The sequence below is a fragment of the Boleophthalmus pectinirostris genome, unplaced genomic scaffold, assembly GCF_026225935.1.
Source record: "Boleophthalmus pectinirostris isolate CB_2022bp ecotype Guang Dong unplaced genomic scaffold, ASM2622593v1 HiC_scaffold_23, whole genome shotgun sequence".
NCBI lineage: Eukaryota > Metazoa > Chordata > Actinopteri > Gobiiformes > Gobiidae > Boleophthalmus > Boleophthalmus pectinirostris.
The window spans coordinates 1,197,451-1,216,741 of record NW_026571207.1 but is presented as its reverse complement, the minus strand read 5'-3'; the positions used below and the strand labels follow the sequence as shown (position 1 = coordinate 1,216,741).

Here is a 19,291-nt window from a genome sequence, read left to right as displayed (position 1 = left end):
AAGATTCCTGTAACAGATTTGTGTTTCTCTGCACAAATATTTGAACTTATTGTTATTTTTGGGTTTATATGACATGAGTTTTCTGATCCGGCCCCTTTGAGATCAAAGTAGGTTGGATACGGCCCCCAGACCAAAATGAGTTTGACACCCCTGGTCTAGAACAACCAAATACACAACAAAACCTGCCCATGTTTCTCCGATGTTACTGAAGTCAATGACATAGTGTTGCCCGGTGTCATGGCGGCGTAGTTACCGTTGCTGTAGGGGTCATGTGACGGTGCAGATGGGTTTCTCGTTTGCGAACATTGGGAGAGGCGCACGAAGCGGCAGAGTGGTTAACATTACTGTTCCTGTTGGAGCTCTGCACAGTGTACGATTCAAACCGGTTTTCTCGTCGGCTGTTGTAGACTTTTGCGTGGTGCGTGAACTTTCGCCCACACCCTTTAGAATAACATATCATGTCCTGTTTGGATCTTAATTGTTTAATTTGCTCTCATAACATTAGATTCTGTAGCCGCAGGGAGGATGGAGTCAGTTACGTCTCAGGTCGCAGCAGCACCTTGTTTTACCGTCACTGTTGTTTATTCACCTGGAATGTTTTGTAATGTCTGAATGTTATGTCAGAATTATCCTCTAATATCAAAATTCCATAAAATGACGTCTCTAGGGTTTTTTTTTTTTTTTTAAACTGCATCATTAAAGCGGTTTGACCTACTGAGCCTGAGCTAGTGAGCGGTCAGTCAGTTCATCAGCACAATTATCAAATGTGTGAACAGAAAAGTTCGATCTCAAACAGAAAATCAGATTTTGCAGATTACAAGCGGCAAGTCATGAAATCTGCAGCTGAAAACGGTAATCGAGCAACAGAAAGAAAGTCTGGAGTGAGAGAGAAACTCGTGACGGCGGGAGGATGAACCGTGAAGTCACTGGAAGAACGGACAAAGTCTGGACAAAGTCTGGACTTCAGTGACGCCGAAACCGTCCGGTCGGGATTCAGAAAGACCCGGAATAATTCAGTAAATATAACCAGGACTAGTCCCCGTCTAAACCAAGGTCTGAACCAAGGTCTAAACCAGGGTCTGAACCAGGGTCTGAACCAGGTCTGAACCAGGGTCTGAACCAGGGTCTAAACCAGGGTCTAAACCAGGGTCTGAACCAGGGTCTGAACCAAGGTCTAAACCAGGGTCTAAACCAGGGTCTAAACCAGGGTCTGAACCCAGGTCTGAACCAGGGTCTAAACCAGGGTCTGAACCAGGGTCTGAACCAGGGTCTAAACCAAGGTCTAAACCAGGGTCTAAACCAGGGTCTGAACCAGGGTCTGAACCAGGGTCTAAACCAGGGTCTAAACAGGTCTGAACCAGGGTCTAAACCAAAACCAGGGTCTAAACCAGGTCTGAACAAAAAACAGGGTCTAAAAGGTCTAAACCAGGGTCTGAACCAGGTCTGTCTAAACCAGGTCTAAACAGGTCTAACCAGGGTCTGAACCAGGGTCTGAACAAGGTCTGAACCAGGGTCTAAACCAGGGTCTGAACCAGGGTCTGAACCAAGGTCTGAACCAGGGTCTGAACCAAGGTCTAAACCAAGGTCTAAACCAAGTCAACCAGGGTCTGAACCAGAGGTCTGAACCAGGGTCTGAACAGGTCTAACCAGTCTAAACCAGTCTAAAGGTTCTAACCAAGATCTAAACCAGATCTAAACCAAGATCTAAACCAGATCTAAACCAAGATCTAAACCAAGATCTAAACCAGATCTAAACCAAGATCTAAACCAGATTAACCAGATCTAAACCAGATCTAAACCAGATCTAAACAGGGTTTAACCAAGATCTAAACCAGATCTAAACCAAGATCTAATCCAGGTCTAACCAAGATCTAAACCAGATCTAAACCAAGATCTAAACCAGATCTAAACCAAGATCTAAACCAGGTCTAACCAAGATCTAAACCAGATCTAAACCAAGATCTAAACCAGATCTAAACCAAGATCTAAACCAGATCTAAACCAAGATCTAAACCAGATCTAACCCAAGATCTAAACCAGATCTAAACTAGGTTTAACCAAGATCTAAACCAGATCTAAACCAAGATCTAAACCATGTCTAACCAAGATCTAAACCAGAACTAAACCAAGATCTAAACCAGATCTAAACCAAGATCTAAACCAGATCTAAACTAGGTTTAACCAAGATCTAAACCAGATCTAAACCAAGATCTAAACTAGGTCTAACCAAGATCTAAACCAGATCTAAACTAAACCAAGATCTAAACCAGATCTAAACTAGGTGTAACCAAGATCTAAACCAAGATCTAAACCAGATCTAAACTAGGTGTAACCAAGATCTAAACCAGATCTAAAGTAGGTGTAACCAAGATCTAAACCAAGATCTAAACCAGATCTAAACCAAGATCTAAACCAGATCTAAACCAAGATCTAAACCAGATCTAAACCAAGATCTAAACCAGATCTAAACCAAGATCTAAACCAGATCTAAACCAAGATCTAAACCAAGATCTAAACCAGATCTAAACCAAGAGCTAAAAAGGAGAGAGAGGGGGGAGGGTTTTGGGGCAGAGGAGAGAGAGAGAGAAAGAGGAGGAGAGGAGAGGAGAGAGAGAGTGAGGGAGAAAGAAGGAGAAAGGAGGAGAGAGATGGAGAGAGGACGTGAGGAGAGGGGAGGATGAGAGGAGAGGAGAAGAAGGACAGAAGGAGAGAGAGAGAGAAGGAGAAAGAGGAGGGGAGGTAAAGAGAGGAGGATGGAGAGAGAAAGGAGAGAGGGGAGGAGAAGGAGAGAGGAGCATGGGGACAGAGAGAGAACGAAGGGAGAGGGAGAGAGAGGAGAAAAAGGAAAAGAGCGGAGGACTTTGAAAAGAAGGAGGAGAGAGAGGAGAAGAGGAAGGGAGAGGGGGATGGGAAAGAAGAGAAGAGAGAATCGGGAGAGAGGGGGATGACTTTGAGGAGAAAGAAGAAAGAGGGAGTGTTGGGGCAGAAGAGAGAGAGAGAGAGAGAAGAAGGAGGAGGAGGAGAATGGAGGGAGAGAGGAAGGAGAGAGAAAGAGGAGGGAGGGAGAGAAGAGGAGAAGAGGGGGCAGAGAAAAGAGAAAAAGGGGAGGGGAAGAAGGAGAGAGAAGAGAGAAAGAGGAAAGAGGGGAGGAATATGAGAAGAAGGAGGAGAGGGAGAGAAAGGGGAGAGAAAGAGAGAAAGGAAAGGGGGTACAGAGAGAGAGAGAGAGAGAGAGAGAGAGAGAGAGAGAGAGGAGGAAAGGAGGAAGTCACGCAAGCAGAACATGACCGAAGAGAAAAGGAAGATGATTCACTTCTGATGAACGACTGAAGCGGAAAACGAGAGGAGGCAGAGAGATAAGAGAGAGAGAGAGAGAGAGAGAGGAAAAGAGAGGGACACGCACACAGAGAAGAAGAGAGAGAGATACAAAGGGAGGCAGGGAGAGAGATAAAAGAGACGGAGAGAGACAGAGAGAAATAAATAGAGGAAGAAAGAGGAGAGAGTGAGAAGAACAGAGAGAGAGACAGAGACACGGAGAGAGAGAAAAGCACACAGAGAGTGGGAGAGAGAGAGAGAGAGAGAAACAAAGGGGGGAAGAGAGAGAGATAAAAGGAGAGATGGAAAGAGAGGGAGCGAGATGCAAAGAGAGAGACAGAAGGAGATGGAGAGATAAAAAGAGAGAGAGAGAGACAGAGGGGAAGAGAGGGGGCAGAGAGAGAAATAAGAGAAGAGAGAGAGATGCAAAGAGAGATAAGAGATAGAGGTAAGAGGAGAGATGGAGAAGGACAGAGAGAGAGAGAGGCAGAGAGAGGGAGAGAAAGAAACACACAGAGGGAAAGAGAAAGATACAGAGAGGGATAAAAAGAAGGGAGACGGAGAGAGAGCGAGAGATGCAGAGAGAGACAGGAGAGATGCAGAGAGAGACAGAGAGATGCAGAGAGAGAGAGATGCAGAGAGAGAGAGAGATGAAGAGAGAGACAGAGAGAAAGATGCAGAGAGAGACAGGAGATGCAGAGAGAGACAGAGAGAGAGGTGCAGAGAGAGAGAGATGCAGAGAGAGAGAGACAGAAGGAGAGACAGAGAGAGAGAGATGCAGAGAGAGAGAGAGAGAGACAGAGAGAGAGAGAGAGAGGTGCAGAAAGAGAGAGAGAGAGGTGCAGAGAGAGGGAGAGACAGAAGGAGAGAGACAGAAGAGATGCAGAGAGAGATGCAGAGAGAGAGAGGTGCAGAGAGAGAGACAGAAGGAGAGACAGAAGAGATGAGAGCAGAGAGAGAGAGAGAGAGATGCAGAGAGAGAGAGACAGAGAGGTGCAGAGAGAGAGAGAGACAGAGAGGTGCAGAGAGAGAGACAGAGAGAGAGATGCAGAGAGAGAGAGACAGAGAGAGAGGTGCAGAGAGAGAGAGAGAGAGAGAGAGAGAGGTGCAGAGAAGAGAGAGACAGAGAGAGAGATGCAGAGAGAGAGCGAGACAGAGAGGAGAGATGGAGAGAGAGAGAGAGAGAGACAGAAGGAGAGAGACAGAGAGAGAGAGAGAGAGAGAGAGAGAGAGAGAGAGAGAGAGAGAGAGATGCAGAGAGAGAGATGCAGAGAGAGAGAGACAGAGAGAGAGAGAGAGAGAGAGAGAGAGAGAGAGAGAGAGAGAGAGAGAGCGAGAAGATGCAGAGAGAGAGCGAGAGAGAGCAGAGAGAGAAGAGACGAGAGAGATGCAGAGAGAGAGAGAGAGAGACAGAAGGAGAAGACAGAGAGAGAGAGAGAGAGAGACAGAGAGAGAGAGAGAGAGAGAGGTGCAGAGAGAGAGAGACAGAGAGAGGTGCAGAGAGAGAGAGACGAGAGAGAGAGAGTGAGAGAGAGAGAGACAGAGAGAGAGATGCAGAGAGAGAGCGAGAGAGATGCAGAGAGAGAGAGAGACAGAAGGAGAAGACACAGAGAGAGAGAGAGAGAGAGAGACAGAGAGAGAGAGAGAGAGAGAGAGAGATGCAGAGAGAGACAGAGATGCAGAGAGAGAGAGAGAGGTGCAGAAAGAGAGAGAGAGAGAGAGAGAGAAGAGAGACAGAGAGAGAGCAGAGAGATGCAGAGAGAGAGAGAGAGAGAGAGAGAGAGATGCAGAGAGAGAGAGAGATGCAGAGAGAGAGAGAGATGCAGAGAGACAGAGAGGTGCAGAGAGAGAGAGACAGAAGGGGAGACGGAGAGAGAGAGAGAGGTGCAGAGAGAGAGACAGAGGAGAGTGAGTCTTTTTCTGTGTAAAAGCTGTTAACCCTGTAGTTTATGTTCTTTGCTTGGGGTTTTATCCGTCATCTTCTTCTCTCTTCTCCGAAATGTTGAAGTTAAAATCGTGCACTATGACTTACTTTTCAAACGTTGTGTAATCGTATGTCTGTTTGACAAGAGTCCGTTTTGCCAACTTAAGCAAAAAGTAAAAGATACATTTTTTTTTTCCTGATGTGCAAATTGTGAAAATGTCCAGACAATGTTTCAAAATATCAAACTATACAACAGTCGTATCAAATGGACCCGTGTCAATCCTTGTGTCGTTCGTTCGTTCGTTTTTCAATATAAAACCAAAAATAAGAAAAAAAAAAAAAAAAAAAAAACGATTTTCTTCATTATTTGTCTCCAAAACCAAAATTTAAAAACGGATAACGATTCATTTTTTTCAGTTTTTGATTTTGCGTTTAAATGAAAAATAAAAAAACCCTGATAATTCCCGTTTACATGACTTAAACTGCGATACTCCGACTTGAGACTCGCTAAACAACGACTTGGTCCCACCTCTGGTTCCTGGTCTCTGATTTTCCTCAAATAAATTTCCCCCCAAAAGTGCGACTTATATACAGACTAGGGATGGGCATGATTAGTCGATTAATCGATAATTGATCATTAAGAATGTCATCGATTACGTTCATTTTAATCGACAAACTGAATGTATGTTGCTGTGTGTGTCGTGACCAAACAGGTGTGTACATGTGTCTCTGCATCAGAAGGAGCGAGACACAAACAGTGGGTCAGTCTGTAACGAACCGAAGCACAAATGTGGATTTAACGATGATTTGTACAAGAAATTCCACACTTTCCGTTGCGTTGGGACAAGTGTGAGTCCATGTGCACAGTGGATAAAGCAGCACATATGTTTCTGTGTCCAGTGGGAAAAAGTTTTTCCAGGTGAGAGTCGCTCAATGTGGATGACGAGGCCCCGCCCCCCTCCCCCCGTACGCTGTCCTGGTTTTGACAAACACAAATCTGGTCACACTGACCTGTATTCACCTGAGTCATGTCTTTTAATCCAACACAAGTTGAACCACATCAGCGACACAAGAGCTGGAGTTTTATCTTCACTTAGTTTATGTAAATTAGTGATGTGGTTTTAAGTTTTGTTTCTGTGAGATTTGAACAAAACTGAATTAAACACATTATAATGTCAAACAGCTGATGTGGCTCTAGAGTCGTTATGTTTATATGTCGTAAAGTTGAATTTATTTATGCAGATTAGTGCAGATAGTAATAATAATGATGATCATTTTAATATCAAAACGTTAATGATTAATCGATAATCGATCGTTAATTCTTCCGACGATCGATTAAGAAAATTTCATCGAATGCTCATCCCTAGTTCCTATTGTTCAGTCACATACAATCTTTTCTAGGGGTACCACTATTTTTGTCCAGGCCAGTTTCATTAGTTTGTTTTTTTAAATAATTCTCTTGAACAACAATTCAAAAACAGTAAAATAGAAAAATGATGGCAGAGGCTCTGATTTGCGGTGAATTTATTAAAAGTCACGTCAACGCGTTTCGACTACTTGGTCTTCATCAGGGTTAATTGAATCAACAGCAGGTGTGACCATTTATAAAGGGTTGCGAACCCAGAACACGTGATACTTAAAAAAAATATATATATATTTTAAAAAAAATTCAAAACATTTGCATGTTGAATCCAAGTTAAAAAAAAAACTAAAGTAATGGAAAAGTTTTTCCATTACTTTAGTTTTTTTTTCGAAGTTTTTAAGGGATTATGTATCGTTGACTATACTCCAGTCGTTACAGAACAGTGTGATTTATCTGTTGTGTTATGAATGGTATGTTGTCAATATACTTGGATTCAACATGCAAATGTTTTGAAATTTTTTTTTAAAATATATATATTTTTTTTTAAGTATCACGTGTTCTGGGTTCGCAACCCTTTATAAATGGTCACACCTGCTGTTGATTCAATTAGCCCTGATGAAGACCAAGTAGTCGAAACGTGACTTTTAATAAATTCACCGCAAATCAGAGCCTCTGCCATCATTTTTCTATTTTACGTGAATCTAGCCCTCTAGTTTGATGAGCACCTGTTATGTGTAAGTTTCTTTGATCCAGTGTAGAACTCCAATTTTGTTATTTTTAATTCAAAAACAGTGTCTGATTTTCATTGGTTATTTTTCGGGAAATTTTTATTTATTATTGTTTTTCTCTGTTTCAAGTTATTTCAGTGAAAATTGTTGATTTTTCTTTCGTTACCAGAGGGGTACCAACAATTTTGTCCACGTCTGTATGTTTTGCTTCTGCATTACACATTTTTGGCCGGTGCAACTTATAGTCACAGAGGAAAAATACAGCAAGTCAAACCATAACTACTGTTTAATTTAGTTGTGGCTCTCGTTCACGTTACGGTCGCTCACCATGAGTTTACTGAAGAAGTCGAAGCGCACGCAGGACTGCCTCGTGTGGCGGGTGAAGCGGCTGACTTTGAGAGGACTCTTCCGGGTCAACAGCACAAAACTCCCGGCCAGAAAGCAGAGCAGCGCGAAGGAAATGTAGAAGAAGAGTTTGAGGAAGAAGGAGGTGAGAGTGAGGCCTCCCCACAGCAGCTGCACCGCTACAGCCACACACCCCCCCAGAGCGAAGGCAGGGACCAGAAGGACCGGAAAGCCCAGGGACGAGGGGCCGGGGCTGAGAGGCATGGGGCACTGCTGCTGCTGCTGCTGCGCTGCTGCTGCTGCTCTCCTGCGGGCGGCACTGTGGGCACTGTGGGCACAGGGGGCACGTGTGAGGACGACTTTATTTACTTCAGTCATTTCAGTGTGGACAGTGAAAATGTATTTGTAATAGAAGAGATTAAGTGACAAAATGAATTAAAACTGTGAGAAACGTCTTCAGCTCAAGTCCAGATGACACTTTTATTACCTCCGCCAAGGAGGTTATGTTTTTCCCGGCGTTTGTCTGTTTGTTTGTTTGTCTGTTTGTTTGTTTGTTTGTTAGCAACATAACTCAAAAAGTTATGGACCGATTTTGATGAAATTTTCAGGATTTGTTGGAAATGTGAAAAGGAAGAACTGATTTCATTTTGGGGCTGATCCGGAAGAAATCCTGGATTCTGGATCACTTTGAATTTTTAGTTAACATTGTGGTAAATGGGGCCAAAAATTTGGTTTCTCAATATCTCGGATAATTATTGACCAAACCCCATGAAGTTTGACTCAGGGATGGACAATGGGATCCTCTTTCATATTCCAAATTGAAAGATACGAGACAAATATTTATGGAAAACACAATTAATATGAGGGGGACTGTAGTCCTTGGCGGAGTCTGCGCTCTCTGACTGCTTTTCTAGTTTGCATCTTAGTTTGTCTACAGGCCAAGGACCTGGTTTAGACCTGGTTTAGACCTGGTTTATTTCTAGTTCAGTTCTGGTTTAGTCCAGGTTTATTTCTAGTTTAGTCCAGGTTTAGTCCAGGTTTAGTCCAGGTTTAGTCCAGGTTTAGTCCAGGTTTAGTCCAGGTTCAGGTTCAGTTCTGGTTCAGTTCTGGTTCAGTTCTGGTTCAGTCCAGGTTCAGTCCAGGTTTAGTCCAGGTTTATTTCTAGTTCAGTTCTGGTTTAGTCCAGGTTTAGTCCAGGTTTATTTCTAGTTCAGTTCTGGTTTAGTCCAGGTTTAGTCCCGGTTTAGTCCTGGTTTAGTCCCGGTTTAGTCCAGGTTTATTTCTAGCTCAGTTCTGGTTTAGTCCCGGTTTAGTCCCGGTTTATTTCTTGTTCAGTTCTGGTTTAGTCCAGGTTTAGTCCAGGTTTAGTCCAGGTTTAGTCCAGGTTTAGTCCAGGTTTAGTCCAGGTTTATTTCTAGTTCAGTCCTGGTTTAGTTCTGGATTAGTTTTGGATTAGTTCTGAATTAGTTCTGGATTAGTTCTGGATTAGTCCAGCTTTAGTCCAGTTTTAGTCCAGTTTTAGACCTGGTTTAGGTCTGGTTTAGGTCTGGTTTAGGTCTGGTTTAGGTCTAGTTTAGACCTGGTTCAATCCTGGTACAGTCCTGTTTAGACACGGTTCAGTCCTAGTTTAGACCTGGTTTAGTTGTGGTTTAGACCTGGTACAGTCCTGGTACAGTCCTGGTTTAGACCTGGTTTAGACCTGGTTTAGACACGGTTCAGTCCTAGTTTGGACCTGGTTTAGACCCAAATCCCTCCCTCCGTCCGTCCAGATGTTTTCCGTCTTCCTCACCTCTGGCTGCGGTGGTGGCTGGGGGCGCGTGCATGCTGCGACCCCACCATCCATAAATGTCCTCGTGCTCTGTGGACTTCCGAGCGCGTGAGCAGCAGCGTCAAAGAGGTAGAAGGAGCATCCGCGTGTTCCCGGGACTAGCACGCCGTCCCCACACAGAGGCATGCCCGCACTGACATCGCACCGAGCCCAGCGCCGTCAGTCCACCCCCCCGCCGCTCCTCGCCTCCTGCTGCGGGCCCCCGGGGGCAGCTGTCATCCACGACACAGAAAAAAAAAACGTCAGGATCATAAAAAAAAAAATAATAATAATAATAATAATAAATGAATAAAAATAAATAAAGCCCGAAATGTGTCGGTGACGTGAAGAAAGCTCCGCGTGAAGTGATGGACAAGGCGACTCCAGTCATCACCTTGGAGATTGTCCCTACCCGATTTGTAGCACGTCCCACTTCTGTCACATTTCTAAACAAATCGAAACCGTGTCAAGTTTCTCCGCTATTTATGGCGACTTTTCTTCTAAAGGGGCGAATCTCTACAGCAGCGTGACAGCTACAACGCACAGAACTATAACAAAATCCACGCTAAAATGCTACACTACATCCCCGTTGTGCTAAAACCGCACAGGAAGCCGCACTTAAGCAAGAGTTCTGATTTTTTTTTTTATCTGCACAAAGATGACTGTGCAGACAAGACTTTATTTAGCCCACACAGTTTTATTTACACCACAAAATATTGCGAAATTGGAGCATAACAATCAATTATTTCGAGGTATTTTTCCGTGAACAGCGGACTACGCATGCGCAGAGCACTTTTACGGATCGGGCAGTGACCTGTAGCTTAGCGACTGTTGCTAACCAACTAGTCGAACAGGAAGCTAACGAAGAACACCAAAACACACAATCACTGGATATTTAAATCAAACACAAAACTGAGAGATGATTAGTTAAACATGTGCGTAGGCTTAAAAGCACAGCGGTTTATTTCGGTGCATGGTTATTAGCTGCCTCAAAGCAAACTGCTAGCTTTAATGCTGTTAAGTAAGCGAAGCAGCTAACCGCACTGCTCACCTGTGTCTACAAATGTCGACGCTCGTAAAACTACATCCTCTGTTTGTGTTTCCGGCCCGTGGGGTCGCACCGAGCCGCGGCACTTCTGCACCGATCCGCGTGATGAGACAAATGACCGGTACAAAATTATCCTGGAGGCACAAAAACAACCAGGCTCCAGCTGACCGCCGTGTGTGAGTGTATCAGTGTGAGTGTGTGTGTGTGTGTGTGTGTGTGTAAGTGTGTGTGTGTGTGTGTGTGTGTGTGTGTGTGTGTGTGTGTGTGTGTGTGTGTGTGTGTGTGTGTGTGTGTGTGTGTGTGTGTGTGTGTGTGTGTAAGGGGCCAATCAGAGACAGAGCAGCCGCCGACGGAGCGCTTCACGCGGCAGAGGGGCGGTCCGGAGAGGCGGGGACGCGGAGGATGTTTCTCACTAAAGTCTTGGCATTTCGTCCGGAGGCCGTGCGTAGCGTAACCTGTCAATCAAAGCCGTGGATGGAAACAAACAAACAAAAAAAACTGTTATTTTATTTTTATTGTTTTATTTTTATTTTATTCTATTCTAGTTAGGTTTAGTTTATTTGATTTTAATGTATTCTTTATTTTATTTATTTCCGCTCCTGACTGTAAAACGCCAAAAAAGAAACTAAATAGATCAGATCGTGGGCAGAAGGCGCCGGGGGCAGTGTGCAGTCCACTCCAACTCTCGACCAACAGTTTTGAATGTTTATCAGAAAATAACTCCTCATTATTCTGTTTGAGTGTCATTTTACAGAAACAGTCATGTTAAACGAACACTAATTATTTGTATTAGTGGATATGTTTGCAATTGTTGATTTTTGACAATATTTTGTTTAGACTTTATTGATTCGTAGATCACAATTAATTATAATAACAAAGAGCAAAAGTATAAATGGTAATAGTAAATAAGTACATAAATGGTTTGGTTTTCACGATCAAGATAAATTTTGGGTTTTTGGTTAGATCTGCTAACTGGGTAAAACTGACCGTTTTTTTTGTTTGTTTGTTTGTTTGTTTGGTTGGTTTTTCTCTCTTACTAAACCAGGACTAAACCAGGACTAAACCAGGACTAAACTTTATTTTTTTTTGTGGGCCTATTGTTATTGTTCAGCAGTGCGAAGCAAACAGAGCTCGATGCACTCTCCCCTCTCCAAACGCCCGCTGACATGGCACGCTGGCATCACCTGTGGGCCACGACAGCGGCCTAATGTTCATTGTTCACCCCAAAACGTGCACGATGTCAAGTGCGCCCGTGAAAACAGAGCACGAATCGCTCTCCCCTTATCAAACACTCAATGCCAATACTGTAACACTCAACAGTGACACTCATGGCATCCAGTAGTACAGACTGACATTGACAAAACTGCTTGCACATTTAGAGAGTTTAAGACTTTAAGGAGTCTTTATTACACTGTTTCTGATCTATGTGTTATAATATTGTTTCATTGTTTTCCTATTGTTTTGTTTCATTCATGTTTAACACACAGATGCTGTATATTTGTATATTTTCTTCTCTCAAACAGAAAACACTCTGTTCCACTTTGTGATGTCATGTGGTGATACAAGAAGTGCTCCACTGTGTTTTTAAACTTTCACTAGAATCATTTTGATCATTTCAGCCTGGGAATTGCTGATCTCTACTGAAGGAAAGGTAAAAAGAGCTAATAAAGAGTTACTCAGACCTGTGTGAATGATGTAAAACACAACTCCAGGTCTGTTTCTGAGGAGGTAACAACATTCTAACATGGCTTAAAGCTCACAAGAGTCAATTTTGCTTAAAATAGTAACTTTAAAGGAGTGATTCTTATGTCCCCATGAGAGAAAAATGCATTTTGAGATTTGGAAGTTGCAATGTCCCACATAACTCTGACTTAGCTACAACTACAATGGGTGAGATGAATTTGTACTGTAAAAAAACCAATAAAAAACATAACAGTCACAAGTCGTCTTTATATTATTGTATTTCAAGTCCAAAAGAAGGTGATCAGAACATTTAACCAAGTGAATTACAGTGCACCAACAAATCCAACTCAGTGTTTTGATGTTGTTGAGCCGAGTGGAGCTGGAGTCATGTACAGGACATTTCATCATGAGCTTCTTCCTCATGTACTGGACTTATTTGAGCAGAGTCAGTATGACCTTACAACAGCACAGCGAAGAAACCAACGAGCTCAAATTTGATCGACATTATCTCAAGAGGTGGAACATCAAAACTTATCCACATTTTTCACACTCGTCTTACGATCTCTGAGCAGTGAAGCAACAAAAATGCTCACAATTTTGGAGATTTACAGAGTTGCTCCCATTTGCTCAAACGAACTTCGATTTCAATCAAATTTGAAACAGTTGTTAAACTCTCTGCCCTGAAGCTACTTACAGTGAAAAATATAAATTTTGAGCATTAGCGCCCCCTATAGATTGAAACAGAATTTAATATGGGAGAAAATCATTTGCTCTCAAATAGTTGTTCAAAAATGTTTGAAATTTTGCACAAAATTTCATTTTGGCATCCTGATCCAAAAGTCAGTGACACCCATGTCATATTTTTTACAGGGTTGCCATAGCGATGACATAAACTCTCCATGTTATTCCATTGGTAAAATTGACAAATTTTGGCACAAATTTTGGCCGATTTCAAATTTTAATCGTGGGTTCACACCCCGACCCTGAACAGACTGAAGTGTGTGCAATAGCGCCCCCTAGATAATGTGTGTGGGAAAATAAGGTTTTATTTGTCACAGATACACAAAATTTGAAATCCACATTTGTGACATCAGCTCGATTAAAAAACTCAATGATCCCAAACCTCATTTATATTGTGTTGCCATGGCAACAAGTCAAAATTCTGTCCTTCCCAATGGGACGTCTTTACACAAACGTTGGCGTAGCCAAATCAAATTTGGTATCCAGATGCATCATGGCAATAAGAACAAAAATGTATATTGTGACCACGCCCCTTTACAAACCGGAAGTCCGCCATCTTGTATTTTTTTCAACACATACAAAGATGTTGAATATGGACAGGTGGACAGGATTACAACCAGGGTTAGGGTTAAGCTTAGGTGCATGTGAGGGCTGATCATTGCCGCTTGCAGCTATATTTCTATTTACTATTATATTTCTATTATTATATTTATTTTTTTTTAAGTTATTTTATTTTATATTTTATTTTATTCTAGTTTAGTTTATTCTATTCTATTTTATTTTTATTTTAGTTTATCTTAGTTTTATCTGTTCTAGTTTAGTTTATTTTTTACCAGTTTAGTTTAATTTATTCTTTACTAGTTTATTTTAGTTTATTCTATTCTAGTTTAGTTTAGTTTAGTTTAGTTTAGTTTAGTTTAGTTATCTGCGCTGAAAGACAAAGAGGAAGAGCAGCGTGTCGGGCTTCTGTTGTTCCAGCCGTGTCGAATGAATGAAAATGAGTTTATGCTCAGTGCATTTCCGCTCCTGACTGTAAAACGCCAAAAAAAAGAAACTAAATAGATCAGATCGTGGGCAGAAGGCGCCGGGGGCAGTGTGCAGTCCACTCCAACTCTCCACCAACAGCTTTGAATGTTTATCAGAAAATAACTCCTCATTATTCTGTTTGAGTGTCATTTTACAGATACAGTCATGTTAAACAAACACTAATTATTTGTATTAGTGGATATGTTTGCAATTGTTGATTTTTGACAATATTTTGTTTAGATTTTATTGATTCGTAGATCACAATAAATATAATAACAAAGAGCAAAAGTATAAATGGTAATAGTAAATAAGTACATAAATGGTTTGGTTTTCACAATCAAGATAAATTTAAGGTTTTTGGGTAGATCTGCTAACTTTTTTTTTGTTTTGTTTTTTTGTTTTGTTTGTTTTGTTTTTTCTCTCTTACAAACTGTATTTAATCATAAAAATACTGTCAATATCACTGAATGTTTATATTTGCTGTAATTACATCTGCAGATTATGAAATTATCTTTGTTAGCATTGATTGACGCTGAACATTTAAGCCCCGCCCCCGGACGAAATGCCGAGGTTTTAGAGAGTCCCGCGCTCCCGGGGTAAACACCGCCCAGCAGGACGGGAGCCGTGAGAGAAACGAGCGCACAGAGATGAAGGCTCGTGGTGCGTTTGTGTCTTAACACCTTTTTCCTTTAAACCAGAAATCTGCTTACGCTTATTACTGTTATGAGCGTGAGTCACCGTCGTGTCAGCTGCACTAACGCTGAAAACAAACGAAAAGTTCAACTGCAAAAACAGATCTTTGTTTGGAAATGTTGCCACCTCCGACATGTACTATTAATGATTATAACATCTAGTGGATTTTATCAAGACGGACGGAATCATACTTTGATTAGTGTCGGGGAGTAACAGATTACATGTACGGGAGTAATCAGAGTACAAATGATGAGTAACTGTATTCAGTTACAGTTACTGTTTCAGTGAGTGGTAATTGGATTACAGTTACTTTGTTGAAATAAATGGATTACACAAAAGTATTTTACTGTTTTCACATTTTGGGCTAAATCCCTTCTTTTTTTCTTTTCTTTTTTTGTTTTAAACAAGTCTAAACCAGGACTAATTCAGGATTGAACCAGGACTGAACCCAGGTCTATTCTAGATCTAAACCAGGACTAAAACTAGATCTAAACCAGGACTAAAAACCAGGTCTAAACCAGGACTAAACTAGGTCTAAACCAGGACTAAAACCAGGTCTAAACCTAGGACTAAAACCAGGTCTAAAACCAAGACTAAAACCAGGTCTAAACTAGATCTAAACCAGGTCTAAGCCAGGACTAAAACCAGGACTAAAGCCAGGTCTAAAACTAGATCTAAACCAGGACTAAAACCAGGACTAAACTAGTAAGTATTTTCCTGTTTTCACATTTTGGGCTATATCCCCCCCCCCTTTTCTTTCTTTTTTTTTTTTTTTCGGTAATTCCACTCATTGTCAGAAACTAAACCAGGACTAAAACCAGGTCTAAACCAGGACTAAACCAGACAATCCTTATTTGAGTAAGTTTATTGGATACAATTTTTGAGTAAATATACATTTTATTGCCCTTACAAATCAAATAAAGACAGATTACAGATTACAGATTACAGATTACATACACTGGAAAAAAATATCTAGCCAAGTTAAAATGAGTTTTTCTTAATTCAAGCAACATTCAATTTTGTTTCTTATTTTAAGCACAAAAGTTGTTTTTTTTTTTTTCTTATTTTAAGAGAAGCCAGATGTATTTTCATGTTTTAAGTTCAAAAAGTCTTGTTCCACTGGCAGATCATTTGACTTTAGGCTTTTTAATTCAAGTGATCTAAACCAGGTCTAAACCAGGTCTAAACCAGGTCTAAACCAGGACTAAACCAGGTCTAAACCAGGTCTAAACCAGGTCTAAACCAGGTCTAAACCAGGTCTAAACCAGGTCTAAACCAGGTCTAAACCAGGACTAAACCAGGTCTAAAACCAGGACTAAACCAGGACTAAACCAGGACTAAACCAGGACTAAACCAGGTCTAAACCAGGTCTAAACCAGGTCTAAACCAGGACTAAACCAGGTCTAAACCAGGTCTAAACCAGGTCTAAACCAGGACTAAACCAGGACTAAACCAGGACTAAACCAGGACTAAACCAGGTCTAAACCAGGTCTAAACCAGGTCTAAACCAGGTCTAAACCAGGACTAAACCAGGACTAAACCAGGTCTAAACCAGGTCTAAACCAGGTCTAAACCAGGACTAAACCACTAAACCAGGTCTAAACCAGGTCTAAACCAGGACTAAACCTAAACCAGGTCTAAACCTAAACCAGGACTAAACCAGGACTACTAAACCAGGTCTAAACCAGGACTAAACCAGGTCTAAACCAGGTCTAAACCAGGTCTAAACCAGGACTAAACCAGGTCTAAACCAGGACTAAACCAGGTCTAAACCAGGACTAAACCAGGTCTAAACCAGGACTAAACCAGACTAAACCAGGACTAAACCAGGTCTAAACCAGGACTAAACCAGGTCTAAACCAGGACTAAACCAGGACTAAACCAGGTCTAAACCAGGTCTAAACCAGGTCTAAACCAGGTCTAAACCAGGACTAAACCAGGACTAAACCAGGTCTAAACCAGGACTAAACCTAAACCAGGTCTAAACCAGGAGGTCTAAACCAGGAGGTCTAAACCAGGACTAAACCAGGTCTAAACCAGGACTAAACCAGGACTAAACCAGGTCTAAACCAGGTCTAAACCAGGTCTAAACCAGGACCAGGACTAAACCAGGACTAAACCAGGACTAAACCAGGTCTAAACCAGGTCTAAACCAGGACTAAACCAGGTCTAAACCCTAAACCAGGTCTAAACCAGGACTAAAACCAGGTCTAAACCAGGACTAAACCAGGTCTAAACCAGGTCTAAACCAGGACTAAAACCAGGACTAAACCAGGTCTAAACCAGGACTAAACTAAACCAGGTCTAAACCAGGTCTAAACCAGGACTAAAAACTAAACCAGGTCTAAAACCAGGACTAAACCAGGACCCTAAACCAGGTCTAAACCAGGACTAAACCAGGTCCTAAACCAGGTCTAAACCAGGAGTAAAATCAGGACTAAAACATCACCGTGTCATCTTAACTTGACTAGATTTATTTTTTCATAGTAAAGTTGCTTCTGCGTAGTTACGATAATTTAACAATTTAGCAGCAAGTATATATATTATTATTTATTATTATTTTTATTTTATTTTATTTTTTTATCGCTCAGTTTGGTTCAGACTCCGGGGCAAAAATGAAACCAGACTGTAGTTTATAATCAGTGTTGGGAAAGTGACTTTTAAAACATATTCCCCTACAGATTACAGATTACACACACCAAAATGTAGTTTGTAACGTAATCCATTAAATTACTTAAAGTGAGTAATGTAATCTGATTACTTTGGATTACTTGATTTGCTGTAGAGAAACAAAGACGAGGAAATCTTCACATAAGAAGTTTTGTCTGATAAAAGAAAATAAAAAGTCCAGACTTTATTGAACCAAATTAAAAATATTATTGATAGAAGAAGAAGAAACACGTCCACACAGCAGGATTTAGTCCTGTTAAATCCTGTTTTAGACCTGGTTTAGTCCTGGTTTAGACCTGGTTTAGTCCTGGTTTAGACCTGGTTTAGACCTAGTTTAGACCTGGTTTAGACCTGGTTTAGACCTGGTTTAGTCCTGGTCCTGGTTTAGACCTGGTTTAGACCTGGTTTAGTCCTGGTTTAGTCCTGGTTTAGTTTAGACCTGGTTTAGACCTGGTTTAGACCTGGTTTTAGTCCTGGTTTAAGACCTGGTTTAGACCTGGTTTTAAGTCCTGGTTTAAGTTTCCTGGTTTAGTCCTGGTTTAGACCTGGTTTAGACCTGGTTTAGTTTCCTGGTTTAGTCCTGGTTTAGTCCTGGTCCTGGTTTAGACCTGGTTTAGACCTGGTTTTAGTCCTGGTTTAGTCCTGGTTTAGTCCTGGTTTAGTTTAGACCTGGTTTAGTCCTGGTTTAGTCCTGGTTTAGACCTGGTTTAGACCTGGTTTAGTTTAGTCCTGGTTTAGTCCTGGTTTAGTCCTGGTTTAAGACCTGGTTTAGACCTGGTTTTAGTCCTGGTTTAGTTAGACCTGGTTTAGTCCTGGTTTACCTGGACCTGGTTTAGTTTAGACCTGGTTTAGTCCTGGTTTAGTCCTGGTTTAGACCTGGTTTAGACCTGGTTTAGACTGGTTTAACCTGGTTTAGTTTCCTGGTTTAGTCCTGGTTTAGACCTGGTTTAGTCCTGGTTTAGTCCTGGTTTAGACCTGGTTTAGACCTGGTTTAGTCCTGGTTTAGCCCGAAATGTGAAAACAGTAAAATCCCTCTGTGTTTAATCCATTTACTTCAAGCAAAGTAACTGTAATCCAATTCCCACTCACTGAAACAGTAACTGTAACTGAATACAGTTACTCATCATTTGTACTCTGATTACTCCGGTACATGTAATCTGTTACTCTGTTGGTAAGAGTCAGAGACGTGTTTGTGTTCGTGATTTCAGGTTCAGGCCTGTGGAAGGAAAGTGCAGAAAATCTTTTGTTTCTGGTGAAAATCTGAGTTCCTGTTTCGTTCCTTCGCTCTCGCCGCTTCCTCTTTTCTCGCTCGTCCAGATCTGCTGAGGTCACAGTCACCGCCGCGTAAAACTCAGATCTGAGCTCCATATACGCAGGTCTACACCGTGTATTTTTATTTCTAAATTTAAAAAGAAAAAAAAAACAACACTTTGCTGCCCCCTTTTGGGCCAAAGACGATAATATTTAAAACGATAATAAGCAAAATATGTTCTTGATTAACAACCACTACAGACTCAGGGCGTCACAGTTTTTGAGTTTTGCCGCCGCCGTCTTTAAAACACGTTTTCCTCTCTTTATCGGAACATATTTTGCTTATTATCGTTTAAATATTATCGTCTTTGGCCAAAAGGGGGCAGCAAAGTGTTGTTTTGTTTTTCCTTTTTAAATTTAGAAATAAAATACACGGTGTAGACCTGCGTATATGGAGCTCAGATCTGAGTTTTACGCGGCGGTGACTGTGACCTCAGCAGATCTGGACGAGCGAGAAAAGAGGAAGCGGCGAGAGCGAAGGAACGAAACAGGAACTCAGATTTTCACCAGAAACAAAAGTCTCAGAAAGGAAGAGATTTTCTGCACTTTCCTTCCACAGGCCTGAACACAAACACGTCTCTGACTCTTACCAACAGAGTAACAGATTACATGTACCGGAGTAATCAGAGTACAAATG

The 19,291-nt window shown here is 41.6% G+C and overlaps 1 protein-coding gene across 1 annotated transcript in view; it reads right to left on the bottom strand.

The window, feature by feature from the left end:
* The window catches only part of LOC110154533 (sorting nexin-25-like), a 67,927-nt gene extending 57,178 nt beyond the window's left edge, over positions 1-10,749 (bottom strand). The window contains exons 1-3 of the mRNA XM_055159574.1: positions 10,534-10,749; positions 9,465-9,715; positions 7,658-8,003 (exon numbers count right to left, since the gene is read on the bottom strand). Coding sequence (XP_055015549.1) covers positions 7,658-8,003; positions 9,465-9,514 — 396 coding nt within the window. The 5' untranslated portion in view covers positions 9,515-9,715; positions 10,534-10,749. The remainder of the gene's footprint in view (positions 1-7,657; positions 8,004-9,464; positions 9,716-10,533) is intronic.
* Positions 10,750-19,291: the final 8,542 nt, after the last annotated feature.